At 41.8% G+C, this 24,958-nt stretch overlaps 3 protein-coding genes across 4 annotated transcripts; all 3 read left to right on the plus strand.

Annotated features, from left to right (window-relative positions):
* Positions 1-285: 285 nt before the first annotated feature.
* On the plus strand, positions 286-16,168 carry LOC306746126 (UDP-N-acetylglucosamine--peptide N-acetylglucosaminyltransferase 110 kDa subunit). Of its 2 annotated transcripts, none has more exons than XM_079228996.1 (22): positions 286-482; positions 2,393-2,543; positions 3,229-3,472; positions 4,561-4,629; positions 7,885-8,001; positions 9,557-9,636; positions 9,842-10,037; positions 10,155-10,295; positions 10,428-10,528; positions 10,833-10,986; positions 11,401-11,502; positions 11,603-11,800; positions 12,118-12,276; positions 12,447-12,536; positions 12,693-12,818; positions 12,931-13,101; positions 13,231-13,347; positions 13,554-13,724; positions 14,125-14,277; positions 14,355-14,607; positions 14,779-14,902; positions 14,985-16,168. In XM_079228996.1, exons 1-22 carry the CDS (start codon positions 446-448, stop codon positions 15,163-15,165), a joined length of 3,135 nt encoding a protein of 1,044 aa, XP_079085122.1. In that variant the 5' UTR covers positions 286-445; the 3' UTR covers positions 15,166-16,168. The 2 variants fall into 2 exon arrangements, with proteins under 2 accessions (XP_079085122.1, XP_079085123.1); XM_079228997.1 differs by having other exon boundaries at positions 11,603-11,782.
* Positions 16,169-18,181: 2,013 nt separating this feature from the next.
* Positions 18,182-21,544, plus strand: gcna (germ cell nuclear acidic peptidase; the record flags this gene model as incomplete). Its single annotated transcript, XM_079228849.1, has 12 exons — positions 18,182-18,271; positions 18,674-18,866; positions 18,956-19,028; positions 19,136-19,179; positions 19,322-19,382; positions 19,485-19,555; positions 19,654-20,079; positions 20,175-20,313; positions 20,401-20,545; positions 20,691-20,826; positions 20,980-21,184; positions 21,313-21,544. 12 exons carry the CDS (start codon positions 18,182-18,184, stop codon positions 21,542-21,544), a joined length of 1,815 nt encoding a protein of 604 aa, XP_079084975.1.
* A 1,159-nt stretch (positions 21,545-22,703) lies between these two features.
* Positions 22,704-24,740, plus strand: LOC306745987 (uncharacterized protein; the record flags this gene model as incomplete). The annotated part of the gene is made up of 2 exons (XM_079228850.1): positions 22,704-22,922; positions 24,135-24,740. 2 exons carry the CDS (start codon positions 22,704-22,706, stop codon positions 24,738-24,740), a joined length of 825 nt encoding a protein of 274 aa, XP_079084976.1.
* Between the last annotated feature and the right edge of the window lie 218 nt (positions 24,741-24,958).

Genomic DNA, 24,958 nt, shown 5'->3' on the forward strand with positions numbered 1-24,958 from the left:
TAATACGACATTTATTACAATCCTGTATGCTTGTCTCTCCGTAATGACGATATGCGGAACTAGTTTCTCTCAAAAAACGAGTTCTACCCGTTCCGCCATTTTATGTTCCACAGCAGCTTTGTTGTGAGGAGAAACCACCTTGAACCATAAGGCAACCGCATATTTCCAGTAGGAGGTTAGCGGTTAGGGATTGTAAAGAGGTTAGATGATGCATTTATACCCGGCTTAACTATTCACAGACCACTGCAAGAGCTTCACCGAGCGCTGTACGGAAAAGAGAAGATAGGGGTAACGGGACGCCAGCTAACGTTACTTAGCTTCCCTGGCAACGTGTTTGCTGGTAGTAGCCGACAAAGACGACTGCTCGTCGCACACTTTTCTCTGAAACGGTAATCGGCCCGAAGACACATTGACGACCACCGTGAAATACTCGAAGACTGAGGAGATGGCGACCTCAGTGGGAAACGTGGCTGACAGCACAGGTTGGTTTGATATTATTTAGCGTTAAACGTTAGCGAAATGAAGGTGCGAAGAGGACGTTATCGTGTTAAAACGGGCAGTGGGGTGGTTGGAGCGCCTCGAAAGTAGCTCAAGATTATTCAAGTTAATAAATAAACAAATGTACCAACGGGTATGCTTTCACCGATGCAGTATGTATCGATACATCGATACATAGCGCTAATTGTATTGGCAACGTAGGCCCAGTGCATGCCTCCAGTATTATTCCTGCTTCAGTTTCCTGGTACGTTAACATACGTTGCCGTTGCTAATTCGTAGCAGGCTGAAAGAGATATCTTGAAATAGTTTACGAGTGTCTATTTGACTATCTAACGTTAAATGACGGGCAAGTGTGCAAACATCAGGGGTTTTCCCTCCTATACAGTCTGTGTGTTTGCCTCAAACAGTTTGCAAAGAAGCTAAGTAAGCTAACGTGCCTGCTAGTCAGAACGACGCCGTTGTATTATTTAGCTCACTGAGCGACTTTAAGAAAAAATTTGTTCGTTGAAAACGGTTCTTGGTTCTGATAAACGTTGGAAGGCACGAGAGACCTGTATCACAGTTAGCGCGCGCAGGCCCTGCAGAGTCATGCTGCTAAAAATGACCGCCTAAACGTCATTGCCTATCGTAGATTCACATGGTTAATGACTGTTTTTGTGTGTTAAAACCACTTCCGTATTGATCCTAAACGAGCTCACTGGTAGTGCATCCGAATGCAGCTAGTCCTTCACGTTATTTAGCGTAACGGTTAATGTTGCATTATGGCAGGGTGCTTTATGTAATCGAAGCTGTCCATCTTCCATTCAATCATTATTTACGTAATGTTCATGGATGTATGAACCTGATCTGCCATGATCGTAGTGTGCTCTGGCATCAGTGTGCATCCACTGTACACCAGTTGGAATGTGCCCAAAACATCAGAGCTCCTCCACCCATCTATCTGTACACCATGCATGCATGACGTGTCTGTGGCATGTTGTTTATGCCACACCCTGAATCATTTGACCCAAAGTGACTCTGTAGGTTCATCTGACATCGACTGTCCCATCGGTTCTGGCATAGAGCCTTTAAAAATATATATAATATATGAAAAAGAAAGTAATGAATACCATTGTGTACACAAGAACAATGGCTAATCATAAAACACATACAAGATGAAAAGTAAATCAATATTTACAATCTAACATGTCTGCTATATCAAGGCTCTATGGTATTGAAAAGGAACTAAAGGCTGTATTGTCAAGCTTTTTATCTTTTAAATGTGAATGCCAATTTGTTGCCAGAACTTTCTGCTAGTATATCACCCCCCCTCCCTGTTTCCTTTTTCATCTCATGCATTGAGGTTTATTTAAACCAGTATCCCATTAATCATTTTTTGTTGTTGATCAGTATAACATATTGGAACTAATCAGGAAACCTAGCACGTCTAGGTCGGATAAAAAAAACAAAAACAGTCCTAGATAAGGTCTTTCAGCCGAGTGTTCTTGTTTAAAATCCTTATACCGCTGAAACATTTATAAACTAAACACAATATAGTGTGTGTATGCAGTTTCTTATCTTCAAAGGAGATTAATTCTCCAAAGTTGTTACCAACAGTCTTCTGCAATTATATAATTTTATGACAAACTCATATTTTGTCATGCATAAAAAAAAAACTAACACTGCAATTAGATTTGCTGAACAGATAATTCATCTTTAATCCAATCTCCGGCCCAACAATTTAAATTTCAATGGTAAATTCTCTAAGATTTCTCTCGTTGCGTCATCTCTTTTATTTAATTTTGTTTTCATTTGTTTGCTTTAATTCCTTCATCACATCTAACATGTTGTTTTCCCCCCTCCTTGGGATGTGTTGGTGCTCCAGAACCGACAAAACGTATTCTTTCCTTCCAAGGGTTGGCTGAACTGGCGCACCGGGAGTATCAGTCTGGGGACTTTGAGGCAGCTGAGCGCCACTGCATGCAGCTTTGGAGACAGGAGCCTGATAACACAGGCGTGCTGCTGCTCCTGTCCTCCATCCACTTCCAGTGCCGAAGACTCGACAGGTGAGGTGTGGGGAGCTGACTCGACGCACACTGAGCAGTTGGCAGTGGCAGAAAACAATGGGACTTTAAGTGCACACAACTGGTCTGGGGAGTCAATTACAGCAACTGATTGGTCCTCTGGAAATCCTGTTGCTCGATTTGATCTCGCTCTGTTCCCTTGTGATTCGAACACTGTTTCGGTGGTGGCAATATCCTTGCTTTACAGGTGCCATGGTTTCGGGTCTTGCAAGTTACAGGTTTAAACATTCAATTTTGTTCACTCTTCTTTTCCTCCAGTATGCCCAATTCCAGCAGTATACTCCGAAATAAATCAAGTTTCAGGTGTTGTCCTATTATTGTCAAAGGACTAAGCGGAATCAGAAAATGTGCAGAGTTAATTATATGCTTTTATAATTGATCAAATAATGACCGTTTGGTTACTTTTATACACTGTTTAATTTGGAGTATACTGCCTGCGGCATTACACTTTGTATTCTGTGCACTCAAATAATGGATTCTGTCAGAATGGAAGTTGGTGAGCTGTGTTGAATTCTATCTCAATGTTTTCAGCATTTTAAGTCTATTCATCTTGAAGTGCTGTTTCAATATTTAGCCACCTCTTGCTGCCGCTACACAAGGCCTCTAGCAAATACTGCCAGCCACTCTCTATTTAGGATTATGACCATTCTGTACCTATTCTCTACAGGTCTGCTCACTTCAGCACTTTGGCCATCAAACAGAACCCAATGTTGGCAGAGGCCTACTCCAACCTGGGGAACGTGTACAAGGAGCGTGGGCAACTGCAGGAGGCCATAGAGCATTATCGCCATGCTCTGAGACTGAAACCCGATTTTATTGATGGATACATCAACTTGGCAGCTGCTCTGGTGGCCGCAGGAGACATGGAGGGAGCGGTGCAGGCTTATGTGTCTGCCTTACAGTACAACCCTGTAAGTGCTTTGCCATTTGTTGAAACGCATTAAGAGTAACTTAACACAGGCTGAAAATCAGTGTTTATCTGCTGTCTCTGGTTGTCTCAAGCTGGCTTCACTTCTTACCACACCACTGTGAGGCATTGCTGGGTTTGGTTAGAAATGGGTTCTGTTGCACCTGAAACCACACTCAACAGTGATGTCACAAGGTCCTAGATAGAGCTGCCACTAACAACTAATCTAATTAATCTGGGTTCTGTATGTCTTGCACATATGGTATTTTTGATTAAAAAAAGTTGACTTGACTACTAATCGGTTGACTACTTTACCGATTACTCGATCAATCTAAATGATACATTTTCTTCCCAAAAAAATCCTTACCATTTAATTGGATGTTGACAAACATGTTATTGTCATTGTATATTTGGCACAAAATAAATGCGCTACCACTGAAATATTAAATAAATATTGTAATGGAGAGTTTCAAAATATGCTCCCCATGTCAGTCTGCTAGTACACTTACCGCTGTTTGTAATCAAATCAATAGACTAGCATTTCAACAAGGCACCATAAATCTTCATTACATACCACTTCTATGTAACTGCAGCCCGAGTACCGGCATCCTGTCTCCCACCCTGCCACAGCACACGGAGGCACTCTGCAAAAGTCTGTTCACTTTGCAAATGTGGTCTGGGCAGAGCCGGGGAGGCTCCGTGTGCATGAGAAGTTTATGTTTTCGCTTCATCCACTTCGATGAAAATTCTATGGTCGCACGCTGACTTTTTGAGTGTATTTAGCATCTCCAAGAACAGAGATAAAAATATTCAGCGATTTTTAAAATACTAATGTCAACACATTTTGGACGTTAACATCATTGATTACGCCGACTAATTGCTGCAGCCGTTGTCCTGGAGTATATCTGTATTTTACTGCAGGAAAGTGAAACCACTAGTGGACAACAAAAATGAGTTTTTAGTGGGTGTTGAGTTACTCCTTCAATTTACAGCAAACTATTTGCTAATTATGCAAACATATTTGGACCGAAAACATTGATCTGCAGTTTATTGTAGCAGCAAATTAAACTGTTTGTGTTTTTTCCCCCACAGGATCTCTATTGTGTGCGTAGTGACTTGGGCAACTTGCTTAAAGCCCTTGGGCGTTTGGAAGAGGCCAAGGTATGTTACAGCGCATTGGCCTTTGTATATATGTTTGTATTCTGCTTTAGATTTTATTTATTTTTTCATTTTTGTCCATACAATTTTGTTTTTAGTGGCCCTTCCCCCACAAAAAAAGGCCATAGATATTGTTCCTGTCTCTGCTTTTAAATTTAAAAGCAAAATCAAGTCCTGTCCTTTCAACCCCCACAGCCCAGTGAAGGACAGGACATCTAATTTCTCAGAGATGCAGTAAGCTTCTCACCCCTAACTTACTTTTGAAGGTTTTCGGCTCCGATAAGTAGACACCCATATAAGGCAATCAATTTTGCCGTTTAAAAAAAATATTTTTTATATGATTCTAGTATATTTTTGTTTTGTAGTATATGTATCACATTGTCCCCGACCTGTATCTCTTTCAGTCCCAATGTCCTTTGCTTTGCCCCGACCTTTTACCAATGGTCAGCCCCTCTTCTTTCAGGAAGAAAGGCTGGAGTTTTTTGAAACATTTGATCTATATCGTCAATTTTGAACCTTGGCTAATGCATTTTCATATAGATTTTGGGGGGAAAATGCTGGCTCGGTCTTTGAAGAATATATGAACTGATGAGAAGCTAGTTTATCTTTGCAGTGCAAAAAGTAAGATGGTTTCTAACCTAACCACTATACTCCAATATGGTTCATCAAGTGCCCAGTGACAAGCTTTTGGTCTCAGTTTGCTGTCAGTAGAGTTGCTGCCAGTGTGGGTTACACTTCCCTTTGTCATTTTAAGACTTCGGTCTATATAAAGGGGCTCCCTGGGTTGAGTTAAAAGAGATGTGGAGTTGTCTCAGTGGTTACATGCCATCTTATTTCGTGCTAGAGGGGGGTAAAGGAGTGGGGAGGAGCATCAGGGAGTCACAAGCTCCCCTGTTCTGTCGCTCCACCCCCCGCGCGCTCGCTAAGGATTGGTAGAGTGTGCGCGCTGAGAGCTGCCTTCCTGACCCTTCAGCTTTGCCCTGTCAGTGCCGTGACAATGCTTCTCAAGCACACATGTATTAGTTCTTTTGACTAAGCTTGATGAACAAAAATTGTACTCAGCTGGCTATCTAACTGATATCCACTGCTGTTGAATAGTGTGTTAAACTGGGGTTATGAATGAGTGCTCATTCTCAAGTGCCTTAAAATGGTTCCAAGTGTCGTCAGGCAGACAGCTCACAATCTGCACTCCACCACCTGCGTCAGATGCTGGGTTAGAAAGACAGGCACGCGCAGCAACAGCGATGACTTCTTTATTTCAGAGCTTTGGAGGCTTCTAGATACCAATAATTACACCACAGACTTTTCTTCCCACCCATTGGCCAGGATTCAAGAAAGCAAGCCAGGATAACGAAATCAAAGATTTACAAAGAGTTCATGAAAATGCGTAAAGAAATGATTAATACTTCTTCCCTTTTCCTTCAAATATGTAATACTATTCCCAAAGAAATGGGATCAGTTCATTTGGCCAAGATCAAGCCAGTAACTGCCCTCCTTTAGTTTAATATGAAACCTGAATTTAACCTATATTTAACTGATAAAACTAAATGTATCAAAGCCTTTCTTCCCTCCCACTTACCCGAAAGCATTTCTTTTGTTTTCTTTGAAATGAAAGTCATTGCATGGATGAAAACCTAAGTATAGTCTGTTTTATGTTTGTTGTGTTTTGGAGGAACCTGTTTTATTTCCATATTTAAAAGCGAATGTATTGTTTGAAGACTTTTACTAACGATCTTGTTTTCTGATTTTGTCTCTTTTTGGTTTTTCCACAACTGATATTGTTATTTAGAAGGTTTCAGGTGGGTGACAGACACTATTCCTGTGTAGGTGCCTGGCGGAAAGGAACACTAGGGCAGCCTCAGTCCTCTCCTCTTCTTCCAGCCAGCTGCGGCCACAACTCTGACAAAGTCCAAAAATATGGTAACGGGTTTGTAACTGACAACAAAAGAAAAACCACCTCACTTCATGCTCCTCTGTCTTGTGGCTTCCTTTGAAGAGCAAAAGAAAAAGTAGCAAAACAAATTACAGTAAGCATTTCTTAAAATATGCTATACTAATAACCCAATTCTGTATTGAGTAAAAAGAAACTAGGATTTGGAAGCAATAATCGTGAAAAACAAGTAAGAACCCTCTAACTCTTATGTGTATATTTTTCCTATTTTGTTTTGTTTTTCCTTCTTTATTTGGAGTTGCAGCATTCTGATGATGATGCAGATAGTGCGCTGTGAGTCTACAGTAGCGCAGGGGCCGCGCAGCGATATCCTCCGAGCTACCAAAAGGGCGGAAAGCGCAAGCGTGCGAACCACACACCGTCACTCCCTTTGGCCCGTTGGCTGCGGATCTCTCCCCAGTCACAACCAGCCTCGCTCCCAAATGCCCTGCAATCTCAGACCTAATTGGCTGTTGAAAAACACTTATTTTGCTATGTACAGTAAAACTATTTGACCAATTCAATAAAATTGCATTTCTTATTGGCTGTTTATTTCCAACATGCCTATGTTAACGTCCTAGTGTAGCCACTGGTTGAACCCTCAATCCCCTTACATTCTGAGATATTATGGGTGCTGAGTGTGTGCTAGTCTGGTGTTGCAGGTGTTCAGGGGTTGTTGGTCTGCAGCTGTCTTACCGGGCCATTTAGCGAGCGCAGCAGCGATAAATGACCTTTGCCATGCGCAAGGTCACGCAAACGGCATGATCTGGGGCATTGTGGTGGTGGCAATAGACGTACCACGCGCTCGCGTTTGTTGCGCATGCATTACAGGGACCATCTCTTGCACGGACTGTCCAACATCCACGGTTGTGAGATATCATACCCACATGAAAATTGGGGATTTTTTTAGATGTTAATATAATGTCGTACTTTGGGGGTTTCAAATAAACATTGAAAATCAAACAATGTTGATTTGATTAAGGACAGCATACTGTACCTGATGTGGGGACCACTGAGTGTGGTCATAACTGATGGATGAGGGCATACGTGTGGGTTTTGGTTGGATCCGCGCAGCGTAGGAAAAAGCAATGCAGCTTAGCGCAGCAGAATTATGCGCACGCGAGCCCATGCTGTAGACTCACTTTTTGCCATGATGGAGAATAGTCACTAATTTTGCTTTCTCTGCCCTTTTTGTTTTTCCTTACTTTTATTCTCAATCTTCTATTTGTTTTTATTTTACCATCCCTTGTCCTCCCCTCTACACACTATACCTCTCCCATTCTACCTCTTCTCCTTTCCTATGGTTTTTCATTGTAAACCCTTTGAAGGCATGCTACCTGAAAGCCATTGAGACTCAGCCCAACTTTGCAGTGGCTTGGAGCAACCTGGGCTGTGTATTCAATGCTCAAGGAGAGATATGGCTGGCCATACACCATTTTGAAAAGGTCAGTTGCACACATTTTCAGGGTTCTCAGTTGTCCCTTGAAAACAGTAGACCAATTTCCCAGTCATTAGAAAAAAACGTAAAATGTCCCAGAAAATCTTGTGGTGGTCTATTACTAGTCTATTAATCAGCGCTATCTATATCAGACTCCATTTCCAATATTCAGGATTAGGGCTGCAACTAACGATTATTTTAATAATCGATTAATCGGTTGATTATTTTTTCGATTAATCGGATAAAATATTTAAAAAAGCGTTCATTTCCAACCCTTTATTCAAAAACAGAAGTGACAGTGCAAAACATCTTCAGAAAGTGCACAAACAGGTTGCTCCTTGAACATCCCTGAGCTGTTAATTAAAACAATAAAATGGACTAACACTAAAAACATACACATGTATACTTTACATCTGCCAAATGTGAGCCCTTTTTACTGTAATTGATTCCTCCAGAGGCTGCATTTAGCATACTCTGCGTTATCAATATGTATGAAATACTGGGACAGAGGGAAGCTGTACTGCTACATATAGAGCGTCCTCTTCCTTAAACTCTTTCATTCTGGGTCTCTTATGACCACGACGTCACGTTGTTGGCTAAGCCCAACTACGTGATTTGCTTCATTCTACTTTGAGTAAAAAAAACAAAAACCTGCAGCCAGATCCTCCGTTGAGCCGGTTTAACGTTAACGAGTGACAGCGTGAACTGAACCAGACCGGGGGGGTGACGGCATGTTTCATCACATTATGTTTTCTTACAAGCAAGACTGAACTGTAACGGAACATAAAGTAACTTTAACGACAATACACAACCCAAACACGTTAGCTAACGCGATAGCAAGCTGACTAGCTTCCATTTAAAACAAGTTTGAGAAACATGAAGACGCTGATTGGCCAAGACTCGACTTGTCAAAGATCTTCTATTTTTGAGAACATCACAACCTCAGCTTTTCTCGTGTCTCACTCCGATCTCAGAAATGCTGGCCGGCCAGTTGCTCTGCTCTGCTCTTTTTTTTTTTTTTTCTCCGCGACTTATTGCCCGGCGTAATAATCGTGCGACACAACGAATCGATAATGAAATTCGTTGCCAACACTTTTGATAATCGATTTTTATCGATTCGTTGTTGCAGCCCTATTCAGGATCATATAATTCAATTGATAGTTTATGCATGAGTATTTTAAATAGGCTGCTCTCGGATATGGTGTGGAAACACTGACAAGTCATGTCAGATGGTGGCACAGCAGGTTGGATGACATTACAATTTAGGGAGCCGAAACTCTTAAAGTTTGGATTATATTATTCTAGGACACATTTGTCATAATTTATAAGCATGTAAGAGACCATTTCATAAGTTATTGTGATGGACTGCATGTCTTTTTTAAACCCGACTTCCACAGAGGGGAACATACAGACTTTTGGCGCAATCCCCGTCTGTCATACCAGCTACATTATTAGTGAAAATGTTCTTTAGAAAAGAGTGAGCGCCTTGATTTTGGCATCCTGCTACTTTCTGGTCTGTATTCTTGTTGTCCCATGTTTTTAAGCTTGGTTTCAATTTTTAGGCAGTGACTCTGGACCCAAATTTCCTTGACGCATACATCAATTTAGGAAATGTTTTGAAAGAGGCCCGCATCTTTGACAGGTGAGTCTAAATCATGACCTTTGTCTTTTAACAGCACCACCCGACCACACCTTGTGGAATTTTAAATGAGTCAATAACTTTGTGAATTCCATTACCTTCTTGTCTGTGTTGATCCTGTAGCTGTTCACATACCATTGTTTAGGCAGGGCAGATTTATTGCACCTACAGAACTGTCTTCATGGCGAACCGTATCTTTTGTTTCCAGAGCTGTGGCTGGATACCTGAGAGCCCTGAGTCTGAGCCCCAACCATGCGGTGGTCCATGGAAACCTGGCCTGTGTCTACTACGAGCAAGGCCTCATTGATCTGGCTATTGACACCTACCGCCGTGCTATAGAATTGCAGCCCCATTTCCCCGATGCTTATTGCAATTTGGCAAATGCCCTGAAAGAGAAAGGCAATGTAAGGCAGCTCTGAAGATCTGAAATGCCAACATTTTGATTAGTTATGCAGTCTCTATAATTCAGGAAGCATTTAATGAATGAATTTCACTTTTAAAAATGTCAATGTCTTTCCTAGGTGTCTGAAGCAGAAGAGTGCTACAACACAGCCTTGCGTTTGTGTCCAACCCACGCAGACTCTCTTAACAACTTGGCCAATATCAAGCGTGAGCAGGGCAACATTGAAGATGCCGTTCAGCTCTATAGGAAAGCACTCGAGGTGAGTTAAGAGTTGACTGATATTTTCTGCTCTGAATAGGTCTGTTCAACAAGACCATCATGATTGCTGTAAAAGGGAGCAAGCTATTTCTGTACAATTCCTCTTGGTAACCCTTTTTGTTTTTTTTATCAGGTGTTCCCAGAGTTTGCAGCAGCTCACTCTAACCTTGCCAGTGTCCTGCAGCAGCAGGGAAAACTCCAGGAGGCCCTCATGCACTACAAGGAGGCCATCAGGTCTTTAAATATATGCCATAGATACCTGCTGACCTAGTTTGAATTATTGTTATATTATTCTACAATAGTTGATGCAAAACCTTCAGTGCACCTGATAATGATTTTGGTGTGAGGCCACGTCACTGAGATATTCAGTTGGTGAACATGTACAATTTCCATGTTCTGTGTAGTTTAACCTGAGAGTTATTTTTTCCCATGTGCAGTCTTTTCTAAAGTAGATGGTCATAAACTAAGTACAATTTTTACAAGGCATTATATAGTTGACTGGTGTTGTTCTAAACCAGATTTCCTGTTTTGGTTTTAGAATCAGCCCTACATTTGCTGATGCTTACTCAAACATGGGCAATACACTAAAGGAAATGCAAGATGTACAGGGAGCGCTGCAATGCTACACCCGTGCCATCCAGATCAACCCTGCCTTTGCTGATGCTCACAGTAATTTGGCTTCGATCCACAAGGTAGGAATGGTTCTTAATTTTATCTTTGGTAATATTCTCACTGTTTGCCATTATGATGACTGTTCAGAATTGTGTCAGTTCACCACAGGGCTCTACCTACCTCCCAGGTTGAGCCAGCAGCTCGAACGGAAATGACATTGCAATCATTTTCTCAATAACATGTAAATTATATTTGTACTATAAACAGTTGGAATTAGTCAACAGTAGAATGGCTAATGAGTTCATATCACTTTAATTTCTGGTTGAGGCAACTTCTTGCTAGGGAAAGGATAATTGCAATGTTTCTGTCTTCAAATAACATGATTGCTTTGTGGAGTTGCATGCAGATTACGTACTCTTGCATATATCAACATCTGTTTATGTGTAATGTGATGTATTTTGATTTTGTATTCTAATGTTTCTCTTAACTATTAGGATTCTGGAAACATCCCAGAGGCCATTGCATCTTACCGCACAGCCTTGAAACTCAAGCCGGACTTCCCTGATGCTTACTGCAACTTGGCACATTGTCTGCAGGTCCATATATGCCAGTAGATATGACACAGTAGATACAAAATGCATTTATTTTTTGCTCCTATTAAAGTAAACTAAATCTTATTTTTCCTCACTCTCCCAGATTGTGTGTGACTGGACAGATTATGATGAGCGGATGAAGAAGCTTGTGAGCATCGTGGCTGACCAGCTGGACAAGAACCGCTTGCCCTCAGTGCACCCACACCACAGCATGCTGTATCCACTCTCTCACGGCTTCCGCAAGGCCATTGCTGAACGCCACGGAAACCTTTGTCTGGACAAGGTACACGCACTGATCAAAGCAAGTAAACTTTCATTCATTTTTGGGGGGGATGGAAGGTGGCTGGTGATGGCAGTGGCTGTCTGCAGGGATATGGGGAAGGTAAGGGATGGGCAAGATACTGGATGTATTTAAGTTTGTAGAAAAGGAGGTGAAAGTTGGTGGGGAATGGGTTGCTTGCAGGGATAGGGGTGTTGTTTAAAGTTGGACATGAATTTAGATGAATCGATGGTTGTTATTGATGGATTTGTCCAAAATTGCTACAGTATGTGTAACTCAGTGAAACTGTACTTGCCTATCCTGCTGTAGTTGTATTCTTACACTTGCTAATTCCACAGATCAATGCACTGCACAAACCTGCTTTTGAGCATCCAAAGGACCTGAAAGCTAGCGGTGGTCGTCTGCGTGTTGGCTACGTCAGCTCTGACTTCGGCAACCACCCTACTTCCCACCTCATGCAGTCCATTCCTGGAATGCACAATCCCGAGAAATTTGAGGTAGGTGATCTTTATTGTAATATAAATTCTAGAAATTGAAAACTTGACCTGACAAGGTAAATGTAATACATTTTACAACGTATGGTCTTGCCACTAATCGACTGAAATAGTTGATAAATTGCGTGGAAGTAAATATGAGCGTACGAGTCAACACTTTTTTCCTCCTCCAGGTGTTCTGCTATGCGCTCAGTCCTGATGATAGTACCAACTTCCGTGTGAAAGTGGTAGCAGAGGCTCATCATTTCACAGACCTCTCACAGGTAACTGTTAAGTTCTAGAGATGCTTCTTGTTTCTATTCACCTTTAAGGATGGGGATTTTTAACTGACTGTTCATTTGAATATAAGTGTTGCTGTGTGTGATGTCAAAAACATTTTTTTTTTTTTTTTTGCTGAAACTGGTACCTCTGTCCTCTAGATTCCTTGCAATGGCAAGGCAGCTGATCGTATTCACCAGGATGGAATTCACGTTCTGGTCAACATGAACGGATACACAAAGGGAGCCCGAAATGAGTTGTTTGCCCTCCGCCCTGCCCCTGTTCAGGTGAGCAATACATATGATTTCTGATAGACTCAGAGTTATAGCTTGGGGATAAACGTCACCTGTGCAAATACATAACTGCATCATCACAGTTATATTAATGTGATCTCAACAGACTATGTGGCTGGGTTACCCTGGAACAAGTGGGGCTCCCTTCATGGACTACATCATCTCTGACAAGGAAACGTCACCTTTCGATGTAGCTGACCAGTATTCTGAGAAACTGGCCTACATGCCCCATACTTTCTTCATCGGAGACCACGCCAACATGTTCCCCCACCTCAAGGTTTGTCCATTCTCACAACTCTGCTATTTGCACCTGTGAGCTGAGAGTCTTGTTTAAATACCAAACAAAAGCAAAACAGGAAACACTGTAAAATATAATCAAATATTTGTTTTCTTTTTGGCCCCACAGAAAAAGGCTGTGATTGACTTCAAATCGAATGGACATATCTTTGACAACCGCATTGTTCTAAATGGTATTGATCTCAAGGCTTACTTGGACAGTCTGCCAGATGTGAAAGTGATAAAGGTGAGTTCAGAAAATGTCCTGACGAAGAAACAATAAAGCAAAACAATAAATCACTTTGTAATTTCTTTCTGAAATATTTGCCAATATCGGCTGATTCAGTTAAAGTTTTCTGGGTGAAAATATTTGCAATAAGTGACTATAAATTCTGAACCCATCATATTGTTGAATGATTTTGCATTTAAGTTGAAACTGTTCTCTGTGACCAGATGAAGTGTGACAACAACCAGGAAACTACTGGGGACACAAACGGAGCTCTGTCCATGCCCGTAATCCCCATGAACACAGCAGCTGAAGCAATCATCAACATGATCAACCAAGGCCAAATCCAGGTCACAATCAATGGCTTCACTGTCAGCAATGGACTGGCAACCACACAGGTGTGTTTAACTTAGACACTAGTCCATGTAAATGTGAATCTTGATGGGTATAGCATGTGTACAAAACATCTAAAAATGCGAAAACAAGACAAGAGCGGCCATTTCATTTAGCGTGCTGCTTTTCCTGGTCGTTAAAGCAGATACGTTTTTAGTCTCTGAGACTGTGCCCTTGCAGGTACAATGACTTCATGAAAGTGAAGTGGAAGCACAGAGCTGTTTGTTAGAGAAATGGTGGCACAATGGATTTGCTCTTAAAAAAAAAAAATACGGTCTTGGCTTTCCAACCACCATATTATCACCAGTAGGCTTGGTACCATTATGTTGCTCAAACAGTTGGGATCTTTCCCATGCATTAAGATGAAGCCGCCACTAAGCAATACTGTTTTGTTTCCCATTTTAGATCAACAACAAAGCTGCCACTGGGGAGGAGGTGCCACGCACAATCGTTGTGACAACCCGCTCCCAGTATGGTCTCCCAGAAGACTCTATTGTCTACTGCAACTTTAACCAGCTCTACAAGATTGACCCCCCGACTCTTCAGATGTGGGCCAACGTAAGTTGGATAAACTTGGTTATAACTGCTTTGGGTGTTCCTCTGTGTGCTGCTTTAAAACTCCCCTCTCCCTGCAGATCCTGAAGCGTGTGCCCAACAGCGTGCTGTGGCTTCTTCGATTCCCGGCTGTTGGCGAGCCCAACATCCAGCAGTACGCTCAGAACATGGGTCTGCCTGGCTCTCGCATCGTCTTCTCTCCTGTGGCCCCCAAGGAGGAGCATGTGAGAAGGGGCCAGCTGGCGGATGTGTGTCTCGACACTCCTCTGTGCAATGGTCACACCACAGGCATGGATGTTCTCTGGGCTGGAACACCCATGGTCACCATGCCAGGTTAGGAAACTATCAAGGGACAGACTGCCAACTGTTGCTCATTTGATACAAATGTTTCAGTCGATCTTACGGCAATACTCGGCATTTACAGCCATTTTACGAATTTGAAAATGTATCTCCTGTGACAAAATACCAAGTATGCCTTTTTAATTGTAAAACCTCTTTTTCAAGGTGAGACCCTTGCCTCCCGTGTGGCTGCCTCACAACTCAACTGTCTGGGCTGCCCTGAGCTAATAGCACAGAGTCGTCAGGATTATGAGGATTTGGCAGTCAAACTGGGCTCTGACATGGAATTGTAAGTAAAATTTGATCGACTTCTTTTGAAAAAAAAAACGTGTTAAACTCTGAAGTCTGACTTTTTTATTTGTCTCCGTCAGCCTGAAGATGGTCCGAGCACGCGTTTGGAAGCAGCGAATCTGCAGCCCTCTCTTCAATACCAAGCAGTACACGATTGACCTGGAGAGGCTGTATCTGCAGATGTGGGAGCACCACAGCAATGGCAAAAAGCCCGAACCCCTGATCAATGTCCATTCGGTAGAGGCCAGTGAGAATGCTTGAACTGGAAGCACGCTGCATTGTTGTCCCTTTATAGCCCAGTCATGTCCAGACCTCACCGTCTTTTTTCCCTCCTTTTTTAAACCATTATTGACACTTGGTTGGACTGGTCGGTGTTCACTCCAGCGCTCCCCCTCAATGATTGTCTCCATTGCTCTCATCTAATATAAATGGGACTCTTATTTGTACAGGAGCCTACAGATGTACATGTCCCGTCCCGTCCCCCAAGCCCCCATCATATCCGTTGTTGCATCACACATCTGCATTTCCTGAGCCAGATGCAGCCTGAGACTTTCAGGCATCTCGTCTGAGACTCTTGTCCTAAAACACAGTATATTTGGTGCGCATGAGAGGATTGTGAATGCCCTGCTAACCCTTCTGTACTTGGATCTGTGGACCTTCTTTTTTTTTTTTTCACCTGTCCGTGTGTGTACAGGATTACCTGCAGCCGTCATTTCTTGTTGATCTATTTATAAATGGATTAAGAGTGTTGTGTTTTAAAAAGACACTGTTGCACCATTGTAACATTTAAGTTTCATCAGCTTTAACATGCAATTGTAAAACTTAGATTGCGACGGAGATTGCTCTTTAGTTTGTCGTAAACTGTTGGATTACTACAATGAGTTGATGTGCAAGTTTTGAGGAATATGCTCTAAATGAAGACTTCTTCCCTTCACCAAATGCCAGATTTGACTAATTCTGTCAGTCGAGGAATATGTTCAATGGCCGTTGTCCTGTTTGATGTCACACCATGCTTGTAAAAAAGATTGGACTAAGATGGTCAAAGGAGCTTCAATTCATTGGAAAGGGCCTAAATTTCAGTTTAGATGTCAAAGCTGTTCACAAATTGATCTTGTTTTTTAATCACACAAACCAGGAACGGCCTCGGTAAGTATTTTCTAAGCATTTTTTTTTGTTTTTGTATTGTCCGTTAACTGTATGCTGTCAATGATGCCGCAAGGTTCTAAATATAATTAAAAAGAATAAAGAGATGGCAGAACTCTGATACTGTCTTTAGCGGTTGCTTGATTCAGTTGTTGGTAGGAACAAGTAAAAGCCTTTTTGTTGTTTAGACAGCTAGTATGGGATGCTTTGCTCTTTGTGGCGATGATTGTAAATGACAAATTGATAGTTATTTAAGTAGATTCATACCTGTTTGATGCATTGCAATGATATGAAAGCTGTTTAATCTAAACCTTTGGGTTGCCAGGTATATGTGCTCTCCATGGTGACCAAGATACTTCAACTGCTTTTTGTTTGTCATGCACTTAAACATGGTGAGAGAAAAAAAGACCACTAAAGGAGCATGCATTCATATCTTTTAAGCAAGTAAATTTAGAGATTTCACAATGCCAATGTTATGAGTAAAAGTTCTGCGTTCAACATTCACAAAGTCATAAACCAGTTGGAATGTTGAGGCACTTTAGTGTTTTCTGGGTTCCTGGTGTCATTTATAAAACCGTACGTCAGATGCACAATAAAAAGTTTGTGTAAGTACAAATTAGGAAATGCACGTACGGCAAAAAACAATCAGATTTATAAAACCTTGCGTATGTCTGTCAGTGAGCCATTTCCTTTTATACGTCCTAAATTAAAAATGTTAATGTGAGCAGCTGGTTCAGGCTCTACACGCCCACATTTAGCCATTAACGGTCAATTCAAAGCGCTTTATGAATGTTGATGCATAGAAATTAGCTGATTATTGGGTCCTTACGGTGAATCATGGAGAGGAAGAACACTTTTTCCCTTCCAGTTCTTCCATCTACGCAGTCCTAACAGTGCCAGAGTATATATCGTGCGACATAGCCATCACAAGTTTCACTGTAGTAGTTATATATTTACAGCAACTGACTGAGACAATCGGTAGCATCCACAACCCTTGTATCATTTAATAAAGGAAGTCTGACAGGTGAACACAATGTACCGGTATTTATTGATATACTTGTGTTTTCTCATGGCATTATCATTAGGGCTGATAATGAGGATATGTAGTGATCATACGAGAGCTGTCACTTACTTTATTTCCGGACTTTGCTAATTTACACAATGGTTTTGTGCAGGTGATGACGATTTTCCAGGTGAGGTGAGTAGAGAATGTGTATGACATCACAGCGAGCTCTGACACCTGCATAGCTGTTTGACGTTTTTGTATACAGTATGCTGTATTTGTCACTATGGAATACATTTATGATTACATAAAGTTGTGTTCACTGCAGCGATTTTACTCACAGACACTTTATGAAAACTAAGATTGTACTTTGTGATGTATGCACTTGTGTCACTTACATTTGTATTCATTTAGATATATTAACATTAATAAAGTAAGTTAGTTGATCGTTAAGAGAATATATAAGTGTGATATGAAGTGACATTAAATGTGATATGAAGTGACATTAAATGTGAGAGGCATTATTATACCTGTAATTATGTCGCTAATTTCCCCGTTAAGTTTGCTTTATTCGATCACAACGCTTGCGTGGGAAGTGGCGTACAGTGGCCTGTAAGGTTCATGCTACAAAACGTCTTTTCGGTGGGCGTGAATTTAACGCCGCGTCATATATGAGCACGTTCCGATTGGTCGAATGTCTTCCCGACAACTTCCGGTCTCATGAAGCACAATATTTGAATTTTACCTTCGTTTAGCTCCGTTTGTGACTTCCACGTCTTTTATTTACGACAGCAGAAGCGCTTTTGGTAATCATATGTCAAATCAAGTGTATATTATTTGATAAGCAAAATGATTCATTTTCAAAATGTCAGCTCGAGTCTAAACATTACGTTAGCTAACGCATTGCTAACGCTAATGGTAACGTTTTTTCTTACCGTGAGCGCGTGTGTGGATTAAAGAAATTCTAGTTAATTATACTAAGTTAAGCTTTAAGTTATGCTAGTTAACAAACAGGTTGTTGGTTATTTTAGCAACATGTAGCCGTACTCCGTGTTTGCATAAAGGTTTGACGTTCACGTTGGACTTTAAATGTTAAACGTCTAGTTGGTTTGTTTTGACAGAGCAGGAACAATGAACGAAGAGACCCGCAGCCTGTTTGAAAGAGTCTCCCAAAAGATGGGCTGGGATGGCGACGGAGGCCTGGACACGATCGAGAAAGAGGTGCGTTGCACACGTCAATAACCTGGAAACAGTCCCACGTTAACACAATAAGACGATTAACGTAGTTAGCTTGTGAACTAACTATAAGCTTTGTGTTTATTTTTGTGGGTTACTGGGATACATATTAACGTTTGTTTACAAGGATACTAATTGATAGTTCGTAAAGGCTATTAAATCTCTAACTCCATATTTCATAGCAAAGGTAATACATATATATTTATTTTGGGACTCTTGGTCGAATAAAACAAGTAATATGAATAGAATGATTAACTGTTTTATCAAGCATAACAATTCGCAGATGTATTTATAATGCAAATAATCATTAGTCGCAGCTCTATTTATATGTTGGCCATATTTAGGTTATAATGCCTCTCTGTCTGTCTTGTCTTGTTTTGTTTCTAGCTGATAAGCGTGATTGGCAAAACTCGGCATACTGCCACAAGTGGGCATCGATCTGTGGATCACTTGGCCTCTCCAGTCCAGCTTTCCCTCTCTGACAGTGAAAATAATTCAGAGAAGGAGAACCAATACTCCAAAAGCAGCAATTACAGAAGCAATCCCTTGATTGAGTCCAGTGATGATGATTTTGACGAATGTGAGTTAAATTGTAGAAATTCATATTGCTGAATTATATCATGAGTACACACATGCACTAATGTGTTAATTTGACCTTTTATTCCTTAGTTCTTGTGGGAAGGGCTACACCAAAAGTTAAACCTGCCTCACTGAAACCATCTAGTGTTGCAAAGAAAGACCGGTATAAACATGGAATGCTCAAAAAAATGTCATCAAGCAACATCTTGTTGTTTCTAGTTTGGGTCATGGTAGTTCTATGCTCAACATTTTTTATTATTTTTATTTTAGTTCACATGTGCTGAGCTCGGACGATGACGACTGTTTCGAGACATGTAAGGGACCTTTTTCTTCTGGGTGCAGTGGTCTGTATGTGTAACCACTGACAATAGATTAGTCATTGTGAGTTAGATGACGAGGAAAACATCTTGATATACTTCACCTTTCTCTCATTAACTCTCATTTTGCACATTGAAGTTCTGCAACGAGTGAAAACTCCTACTGTCAAGAAAATATCAGAGAGTGGGATTGAAGATGGGTGAGTTTTTGTTTTTATGTTTTCCGTCCTAAAAAAGCATTGCCGATGTCTGGAAAATTGTGTTTAAAAAAAAATACTTTTTATCTTTTGTTTATTCTGAAGCCTGAAAACATTCATAGTGGATGACTTCTCATCAGATGATGACTTTATTAAGCCAAAATCAACTTTAAAAGGTAACTTTGAATTACCTTATCTGTACTGCCGTTCTGTTACATTTCAAAGAATGGACACATACAACTATATGTGATGTTTTGTGCCTTCTGTTTTGCAGTGCCTAAGAAGAACAATACTCCTGCATCCCATCATCCACTGAGGAGACCACTGTCTCAGTGTGCCTCTCCGGTCTTTGTTAGTGACAGTGATGATGATGACACTATTGTGGTCAAGAGCACTTGGAGGACTCGCCATTCAAAACCTAAAACCCTATCAAAGGTTAACAAGAATAATGCTCTGCGGTGTGATGAAGAGGACCGTTCTCCATCACTGCCTTTCTCTTCCATCCATTCTCCGGTTTCTTTTCTTCCCCACAAAACTCTAACATCACTGGCCTCTCCAAAGCGCACTCTATCCGCACCTTCCAAGCTGCATGAATCGGACAGCTCTGAAGAGGAGTTCACGTCCCTACTGGAGAGACTGAAAAATAAAAACAAGTTCACTGGCACTACATTCTCTCCGAAGTCCACCAATGGTAACTGTTGTATTTGGATTGTCACATTGAAACATTCGCTAGCTTTTTGTTTTTATTCTAGCTGATATCTATTGTTTTGTGATTAAATATTTTTCCTGTGTCAGTTCCACCTGTAAGGGGACCTGTAACACCAGCCTCTAAAACATTTGGGGAAACACCTCTGAGTGTGAAGACACCTGGAAAATCCACCATCTTGAAGCCCACCGTCAGTCAGACGGAGCCCAGACACGGCACCACCAGCCGGTACTTCTACTGAGCAGTTTTTATAGCCACACTTGAATGTCACTCACTCGAGTTTGTCTTTCATACGCAGACATTTGTTGTTTCTAGGTTGCCGTTGTGCAATACCCCCGGGTGCTTCTTGCAGTCTTTATCAAACCCTGGCTCCAGCTATGGCCGCAATTTTAAGCAGAACAAGGAAGAACTCACCAGTAGACTTTACCAGCTGTACAATACCAGTGTGTTTGACAATAAGGTGATGAACAACAGTGTTTCCTTCCTTTTCTGTCAAATAGCTTGGAATTGTCTCCTGATTTTGAATGTATTCATATTTTACGTTGTGTAATTGCTTTGTTAACATGCAGAGTATGTTCTTTTTCCTTGTCTGACATGACTTCTAGCTCCCCACTGATATGTCAGTGATTTGGAATAAGAAGATGCGGAAAACAGCCGGTTACTGTATCACGGGTCAGGAGCGAGGTGGAGGGAACCGCTACGCCCGCATTGAACTGTCGGAGAAAGTCTGTGATTCTGCAGGTAATGCTTTAGTAAGCCAGAAATATGAAAGTAATAAACTGTCTGCTTGAAAGTCCCTGAATGTAAATATGTGATGTCATACATCGTAAAATCGTCACCTCACTTTGTATTGGGTTGAATCTTTTCATCAGTGTCATTGGTCCCCCTCCCTAGATCGTCTCAGGGACACACTGATTCATGAGATGTGTCACGCTGCAACCTGGATGATTAATGGTGTAAGGGACGGGCACGGAAACTTCTGGAAGCTGTATGCTCGCAAGTCCACTCTGGCGCATCCCGAGCTACCCATGGTCACCCGCTGCCACAGTTATGACATCAAGTACAAATTCCAGTACCAGTGCACCCGCTGCCAGAATAAGTATGTGTGACTCTTTTCAGATTGACTTGAACCATTAATAACCGCCTATCGTTCTTTACTACCCACCTTGCATTGACAGAGTTGTGTGCCACTTCCCACTGGGTAATATAATGCATGATTCTTCACAGGATCGGGCGTCATTCCAAGTCATTGGACACGCAGAGGTTCATGTGCGCCCTCTGCACGGGGCAACTTGTATTACTGACGCCTGCCAAGCCGCGTGCTCCCACAGCATTCGCCAACTTTGTCAAAGAGAACTTTGGGACTGTACGGCGGGAGCTATCGGGACAAAGCCACGGGGAAGTGATGCGGAAACTTAGTGCAAACTTTGCCTCCCAGGCTAAACTCAGTCAAAGCTGAGATCTTGATACTCTTTGTACTGGCAGCCATGGACTGAGATGCACAACATGTTCACATTCTGAAATACCTCAGTCAACTAATCTTGCATTAGTGAGCAGCTTTGACTATTAATAATTAATCTATTTGAATGTTTTTCATGTAATTTATGTGTTCATCAGTATGTGATTATAGACTGTGTGTGTGTGTGTGTGTGTGTGTGTGAGTGAGTGAGTGAGTGAGTGAGTGAGTGAGTGAGTGAGTGAGTGAGTGAGTGAGTGAGTGAGTGAGTGAGTGAGTGAGTGAGTGAGTGAGTGAGTGAGTGAGTGTGGTACAGTAATGGTTTGATTTGATCCATATATTTGACTATTTGTAATCTTCCTTTTAGGAACTAAATAAAGTTGAAATGTTTTTTTTACATTTTGAATTTAGTTTCTTCAATTGTTGTTTTTTACCCAGAAAACGTTATAGATTTTGGAAGATGCAATACGTCATTTTATGAATCCGGTTTCAGTCCCGTGGTTTTAAAAGGTATCATAATAATCTGCTTAATACATTTATCTCTTGACGGTTTCTGCTCTTGCCACACAAAGGGATTATTGGGTTACAAAATTACTTGCAAGTAAAATAAGTTTCTTCATTTTCTAGTCCAACTTTGAAGCATAAGGTGTATGTGTGAGAAGAAGGTGTTATGTTTTCCATGACTACCGCTGCTATCAGGCAAATATTGACCGGGGGAAATACAATTCTGTACAAATGCGTTGATATTGTCCGAGATCTTTTGTGTTTATATATGCAAACGTGATCCTGATGACAAACACTAGCTGTTGACACATCACTGTCCTCAGCGGTGAGGTTGTATGCCGGAGGTCTGACACGTCGATATGAGGGAGCTGAGTCAACGGACAGCCTGTGATGCTGGCACATGACCAGTAGGTTCAGCCTCAGTCAGTCATCAGACAGGAACTGACCATGTGTCTGCTGTGCGCACTGGAAATGCTCAAGAAAGGAGAGCGTCTCTGACCCAGATGTGAGGTGAGTGTATAACATCTTTATTTACCTGTTTGAGATGAGGTACAAGTGATTGTTATCTCCTCTTTAAGCTATGCAGGTGCTAAAACTTTGTTTTAATCATTTTTTTATCAAGACTATCTGACGGGCAGATCAGAGGGAGCTTTATGTCATGGCTATCTCCTGCAATGTGACCTCAATACTAGAGACTCAGACAGGGATCAACTCCACCACCTACCACCTGGTTAAGATGGTCAGCATGTGTGTGAGCTGCTCCTTGAACACCGCACTCAGTGTTCCTCTGCTCCTGGTCATCACGCGCTTCCCGTCCCTCATCAGACACACTCGCTTCCTGCTCCTCACACACCTCCTCTTGTGTGAAAACCTCCAGGTAGAGCTACGCTCTTCAGTTTTTAAATCAACTGAGGCGATGAAAACATGCCCTTTGACCTAAATGATCACCATCATTACCTTTTCAGCAGCTCCTCTGGACAGTCAAAGCAGTTCTCGTAAGATCCAGGGAAGGAATGCCTGTGATCCAGTGTTTGGGCTTCTGTTCTGCTATCCAGGCCTGCTCTTTGGTTTGTAACACATTGATTATATTTATGAGATGCATATTTGTTCTCGTCACTCTGAGCTATGACAATGTCTGTTTCTTTGGGATATGCATTGGCAGTACTCGGGTTTAAAGACACATTGAGTAGGATTTGTCGATTGCGGTTTATAATCACAAGTTGGCCCCGGCTCAACAAGGGTTAAAGGGTTCACCTCGGGGGGAAAGACGAGCTCAGATTGAACCTCATCTTGGAACAGGCTTTATCTGCTTGGCTTGCCTGGTATATCTGCAGCGCGGTGTCTGGCGCTTGTGTGGCTTCCTCTTGGATGCTTGCCTGTGATCTGGTATCTGGTTGCTATGTTTTTATAGATGTTGAAGCCCCACAATGTCCTGTAAACAGAATATGTAGACAGAGGGCAGAGTCTCTAGCTCGTGGGTCAGAAGTAATTTTTTTAACTAAAGGATGCGTTCACATTATTTTCAAATCTCTTCTGCCCTTTATGATCCTTCTTGTCCATATTTCCCAAGGAGATCTCTTCCTAATGTGATTCCGAGGCACTGTAAGTGGGACAAAATTCTTTGGATCCTCAATCTGTGTAAATAAATGTTTTGCTTGAAGACTGTGGATTTTGAGATGGCATTAAGAAGGAATCTCCTCACGGCCAGTATGGACAGGAGACCAATAACACATTTAACAATGGTCATGTAATTATTGTTTTAAAAATGTGACCCTCTCTTTTAAGTTATTGTGTAGTCCTGATAATGTACATCTGCTAATAATTTGCATTTGTTTTGAGTTTTCATGCTTAACATGATACAGGGTGAATTATTCACTGTAGAGATCAAAGGGTCAGCATGGTAATTCATGAAGAAGAACATGACTCATTTTAAAAGTACTGTGATGGACATAAATGTGGCATAAATTCATGCGCTACTCTTTCCTGCTCTGACTCACCTATTATGAAAACTGCACTTATAAAACCTTGACATGGCAGGTAACAGAAGAAAACAAATGCATCTACTTTGTTTCCTCACTTTGTTGTGTAGGTGAACCTCTTCCTGACCACAGCTCTGTCTGTGGACCGCTTTGTAGCCGTCAAGTGGCCCCTGCGCTATGAATTATTGATGTGTCCTCAAAGGAAGAGAGCAACTGTTGCAGCCATATGGACACTATCAGCTGTGCTCAGCTGCGGGGCTTTGGTCATCAGCCTCAACTCGGTCCAGATAGATTTCTCCCTCCCCCGCTGTAGTCCTCTCATCCTTACCCCCTGCCTGTCGGGGACATCGGCTCTGGTACTTTACTGCACGGTGGGAACTGCTGTCGTGGTGCCGCTCTGCTCGCTGACCATCCTGGGATGCTTCTGTCTGCTTTGCTGGGACATGCGTGCAGGACCACTGTGCACCAAGAGAGGCTGTGTGACCCTGACCCTCCAGGTATCTCAGATCGTCCTCTTTTCGGTTCCGATGGTCATGAACAGCTACCTGATCCCTGGCTACCTGCACAGTGATGCTCTGGATATAGCAGCCACCATCATCTACAACCTTGGGGTGTCACTTATTCCTCTTGTTTATGGCTACCGCTCACGGGACCTGCAGCAAAGGATACGACAGGCTGCACTCTGGAACAAAGTCCACAACCAAAATTTGTCATAATAAACCTTTGTTTACAAAGCTGCTATTTACACATAATTGTTTTTAACTAGGCTGCCTGAAAGAGAAGAGCCGTATCTTCCTGTTCAGCACAGCAGCTTTTCCACATTTATTGCATCACGCTTTGCATTTACTTGATTGTTTGGAATAGTAGGGTTGGATAGCTGAATCAATATGCCGTGGTAAGGTAGCAGCATCTTCCTGTAAACCATTTATTATAG

Source organism: Taurulus bubalis (genome assembly GCF_910589615.1).
Source record: "Taurulus bubalis genome assembly, chromosome: 13".
Classification (NCBI taxonomy): Eukaryota; Metazoa; Chordata; class Actinopteri; order Perciformes; family Cottidae; genus Taurulus; species Taurulus bubalis.